We start from the raw sequence: 5501 nt of genomic DNA on the forward strand, positions 1-5501 counted from the left end.
GAGCGGTCAGTTTCAATATCTTTATTTCAGAGAGAGACTTCCCTCCACTATGAGAATTCATGTCCATCAAGCTATTTTAAGGGTATCTTCCATTATTGCTTTTTTCCAGCAGTTAATGTTTCCATGTTCTCATACACATTTACAAATTTTAATACAGTTGTAAACAGCATTTTTATTTTGAAGACATGACTATTTTAAGACACGCTTATTGTGTTATATTAAAACGTAATTGTCAAGAAGAACCATGCAGTGTCAATTAATAATGTGAATGTAGTATCCATAGGTAGTCTGCTATAGCATCTCTTCTACACCCTATGATAGCAATAGTGATATACTGGTTTCGATGGTAAATTGTACATGCTGTTGAGTACCCACAGAGTTTTCTAAAGATTGGAACAAGATTTTAATAGCACCTATAAAACAACAACTTTAAGCTTATACACATTGACCTCAAAAGGACTACTCTTCTAAATTCACACATGCATGTAAACCATGGAAGTGTTGGAACCTTAATTCTTACTGAAGATCTGATTCACAAGGCAATCTCAAAAGTTCTTAAAAACAAGTGTCTTTATCTGCTTTACATTTTGAATAATAAAGTTTTGGAATTACAAATGACAAAAGTCTAAAGGATAGACTAATTAAACTTACTGTTCCCAAATATTTTTTATCATGTGTGTCATTTTTTTAATCATTCTTCCACCTAATTCTTTAAACCAAGTAATTTCTTTCAGAATCAAAGCAAGTACGTTTTTACCGTCAATGGAAGTAATTGCTATCAGAGATTCCCAATGCCACACAAGGCCCTGAATTGTTATTTTTGCCTTTTCTCTGGTTAGAGAGAGCAGTTTTTAGATAGAACTCTGCATTTGTTTGAATGTTTACGTGTTCGCAATTCTCAGCTATCTCCCGAAATGCAAATTAAGCTGTCCTTTGCCATCTCCTTAATTAGCAAGAAACTCAGAAGGATGTTCTTTGCATGCTCTTGAAAATTCAGCAAGTACACTTTCTTCTTAAGTTGTTTCAATTTGAAGAGAAGCTCAGAATTTTGATAGATTTGCTTTTGTATTGGAAGAAATCAAGCAGAGCTTTGAAATCTTTAATGTACAAAAGAAACCTTACTAACTGGGTCACTACCCATGGGCAGAGATTTAAAGTTGGGGGAGGGAGTCTGTGTTCAGGGGTTTTTTTAAGACTATAATGTTGTTTCTTGTGTTGGTTTAACTTTCTTTTTATGTTCAAAAGTGAGAGATCCGATTTCTGCCTCAGAGAAGCTTTCTCGCAAATTAGCAATTTTTTTTCTTTAACAGGTGACTTGCAGGTTTCACATTTGAAGTCTTGTTCTTCTAAGGTGTTCCAAAAATGGGAACTATTTGTTGACCATTCTGGATTAGCCTTTTCCCCATAACTGATCAAGTGATGTATTTGCTTGATAGATGATTTCCAGTTTAGAAATTTGAGGAAGCTCCTCTTTGTGGGAGACTTTAGCTTAGTCAGTTGTGAGGGACTCAGGCTCACAGAAAGAGCCTTGCTGTCTTTTAAGTGGCTTCAATTTGAGTAGAGTACTCTGGCACCTTCCATTGTACAGACTGACCTTTCTGTCAAGTTGTCAACAATTGCCAAACATCAATTTTTCTGAGAAAAAAAGTCAGAGTTGTGAAAGTCTATTCTGGTTAAATGGTGACTCTGCCAAACATTCTATATAAATAGTGTGTTGAAAGTGTATTTTTACCTATATGTACCATCCACAAAGATTTTGATCAATTTCACAATATGACTCGTGAAGTAACTCACAAGGTAACAACTGTGACTTGGGTGTAAATTTCACTGAATTACCTAAACTCAGTAGGATCATAAGAATTGGTGGTGTAGCGTAACAGCATTGAGCTGCTATGAGCTTAGCTTTGCTCTTTTAAAGTTTTTGCACTTTAAACCAGTAGAGGTATTAAGCTTACAATCGTTCGATACACATCTTACTCCACAGGTCATCTGATTGTACTACTGGGTTTAGATGTAAGTGTGAGATTTGCTCTAAAGCAAGATCTGCTAAAGAGAAGTTGTTTGAAGTGGTCTTAAATACATACATTTTAAATAAACCCTTCATTTTGAGCATGTAAATAACAGTATAGAATTACAGACTAAACATTCAGAGTCCGTGAGCTAACAGGCAGTAGAAATTCACTGTTCAGTTCAAGGGATAGGGAACATTTTCTAAAATGGAAAAAAACTCGTTTCATTCATGCTTAAGTGGTGAAAATTTGCAATGGTTCACATACATCTTGCAGCTAAAAAAAAATTTAGTTCAATCTGCTTTTAAACAAGTTTATTTATACTGAGATAACATTTGCAAAGCACCCTAGAAACAGGAAGATGTGAGTTTCTGTTTCTAATCTCAACGGTCATACGATACGTGGCCTTAAGGTAGTAAGCACCATTCAAAACAGAATAGATTTTTTCCATTCATCTAGCATATTTTGTTAAGTTGTAAAAATTTGAAACAAATGTACTCAAAGATTTTAAAACAATCAATGATATCATCAATCATATGTATATAAAGCATATGCACAAATAATTAACAACTATTTCCCTGTGAAGATGATTAAAAGTTTGGGATTTTTTGGTAACAATTCCTTGAGGCAATCTTGTATAATATTGTAAAGCTGAGGTAATTTTAAATCACTTTTGTATGTATAAACTTGATAGCTTTTACAGTTAGATAATTAAGTAAAGAGAAAAAATAAACCAAGGAAAGTCCTTGACTGGTGGTGGTGTCTGTATTGCTAGAAGCTGACATTTCAAATTCAACAGTATGATTTGTCCATACTTATCTTAATCCCCAGAATTAAATCACTGAAACAGATTCACTATGAGATGGGGGGAAAATTCTGCCCTTGCTCACGTAAGATGGGACAGTGACTGCAGCACAGATTTAAATAAAACCATAGTGGTGAAGGGTGTGGAGGTTGAAGAACAATATCCATGTCTTCAAAAGATGGCTTGAGATTTCTATGGTATGTCACCAGTGATCGGGGCACTATCATGAATGATCTTGGCACACTGATGAAATGAGAAGTCAGCCTGTGGGGGAGCCTGAAAGAGCCCTTGCCCTGCCAGCCCCTAAGGGACCGATGGCACAATTCTGTAAATTTAACATCAGGGAGGACTAAAACAGAGGAAATCAACAAATCGCTATTGATTTCAACAAAATTAGGCTGATTTATCTCAGTTAGGAAGGACTGATGAGGACATTTTTCTTTACCTCATTTTCTGTAATTTTTTTCTCATGTCAGTGAGATGGTCTGGATCATTGTTATACTTTACAAATCAACACATCCTTTACTTAATGCGTTTGTGATTCTGCACGAGTCCCTTAGAATGCCAAAAGGCTTAGACCTTTCAGATAGGAAGTGCCGTTTTAAGAATCTACTGGAGCAAACTAAATGTTTCTTTTCATTTTGCTCAATATTGAGTTTTAAGAAACTATTTCTTCCAATTTTACAAAGGCATAGTTAATACTAGCCCACGTGCAATATATTCCGTAAAATAAAAACTATTTTGCAAAGAGTTTTGGTGGCTTTGTGATTAAGAAAATAAGTCTTTTGTACAGTACATGTGGATACAATATTATTCTCTCTGCAAAATAATTGCAGTATGAAAGCATTGTTTTGTTCTTTTAATTCTTATTCTTTTAGACAGAGACTTCTCTGGACTAGTTTCACAATGATGACGACAGTTAGCATGTGGTGGGCTACAACACCGTCTACCAGTATTAACCTATGACCAGACTCTTTGTTAAAACTAATGAACACCAGTAGGGGCTCTATTTTATAGTGCACTTTCCCCAAAGTTAAACATAGAGAACTTCCCCCTATATTTTTACTTTAACTATTGAAACGATAAAAAGAAAACATAAAATGAGCTAAAGAAATTTGTTGCAGCCCCACATTGACTTTAGCTTGCCTTGTATTCGTATGTGGAGACTTAACTTGAAATGTTCCTCTTTTTTTGGCTGGTGATAAAGTCAAACATATTAAAGTCTTTCTCAGTTGGCTTCTTACAGTCCCTTTACTCCCTGCAACTTGTGTTGAAAAGGCCAAATCCTGCTTACCTTACTGACAAAAGCAGTTCTTTTGCCCTTTTAGAAAGATTATACGTGTGAATAAGAGAACTAGAATTTGGTCCAACAGGACTAACAACTTCAGCAGACTGAAAACAGTTACAGCAATTCACAATTTTAAAAGCAGCAAATGCACATGCCATGTCTTTTTTCCTTTTTCCTGCTGGTTGTCCATCTACATCTCATGGGATGTAACCATATGCACTGTAAGCAAAGATCTTCTCTGTGTATTTTTGCATCTTGTCTATGTATTCTGATTTTAAAAAAAAAAAATCAATCAGAATTTGTATCTAGTATTTGCACAGGAGCTTATAAACCACATCTTACAGCATTTCCTAATCAGCTGTAAGGAGAGTTTTGGCTGCCGAAAGGCTGCAGTATTGGGCCTATTAACTAATTCCACTGTAAATTACTATGTATGTTGTTATTCACTTGGGAAACAAAGCTTCGCTTTAAATGCATTTTTAAGGTAACCTAATTATCAGGCAAATACTAGTTTGCAGCCTCTGGGAAACTCCCCTCTTCCTAAACTGTTAGATGTGAATCTGTCATCTTGCTTTTACTAAGTCCCTCTGATTTTGCTTAGTGTAAGTCGGCTCAGATCCCCAAAACAGGACCACTGTATGGCAACTTTTTTCCTATAAAACCAAACAATTAATCAAAAATACTGTTGGAGGTCATTGAGAATACATACCCATGCAGCATAGGTTTCAAGCTATGAACACAGCAATTGAACAAGCAATTGAACACAGCAGAGAGCAAACCCCAGCTGCATTTGGCTTCTGAGTCTAAACGTGTTTTTTATTTGGAACCCGAACACGTGATTTTTGTTTGTTTGTTTTGCTTTTCATTTTATACCACTAACTTTTAGAAAGAATTCTTGCAACTTCGTAGCTTACCCTTAACGGCACAGATGGCTTTCCTCTCCACACTAAGATTGCTCTGCTTTCCCCTAAGGCGTAGGAGTCACCTTTGACACCACCAACAGTAGGTAAAGCAGCAGAAGTTATGATAAGAAATCAGGCTTTTCGAGGGAGGTGTTTACCTGTTGCTTCTGCAGTTTTTGCTGATGTTAGATGTGCATTTAAAGCTTTTGCTCGACTCCTCATTGAATCATTCCTCTGCTGACAGGGGTCGGGGTGGAAAGTGATGGCTTTCCACGGAGAGCTGCGTAGTGGGGGCAAAAGGAGTTTAGAATCAAATTACACAAAACCAGGCAGAAATGGTCAATCTCTGCTGCTCCCTGAATTCGAGGCAAAAGCTGTGCAGAACGCGTTGCTGGCGACGGGGACGAGAGGAGCCCTTCCTGCTGCCGGGACGCACGCGGCGCGTGCCCCTGCACGGCCCGCGGAGGCGGGCGGGGTGCGAAGCGCGGTCTGCCGTG

The 5501-nt window shown here is 37.0% G+C and overlaps 1 protein-coding gene across 1 annotated transcript in view; it reads left to right on the plus strand.

Annotated features, from left to right (window-relative positions):
• The first annotated feature begins 5266 nt into the window (after positions 1-5266).
• Positions 5267-5501, plus strand: part of ADAMTS19 (ADAM metallopeptidase with thrombospondin type 1 motif, 19) — a 175405-nt gene continuing 175170 nt past the window's right edge. The window contains exon 1 of the mRNA XM_009321242.1: positions 5267-5498. Within this exon, the coding sequence (XP_009319517.1) occupies positions 5267-5498 (232 nt within the window). The remainder of the gene's footprint in view (positions 5499-5501) is intronic.

The sequence above is a fragment of the Pygoscelis adeliae genome, unplaced genomic scaffold (assembly GCF_000699105.1).
Source record: "Pygoscelis adeliae isolate BGI_AS28 unplaced genomic scaffold, ASM69910v1 Scaffold73, whole genome shotgun sequence".
NCBI lineage: Eukaryota > Metazoa > Chordata > Aves > Sphenisciformes > Spheniscidae > Pygoscelis > Pygoscelis adeliae.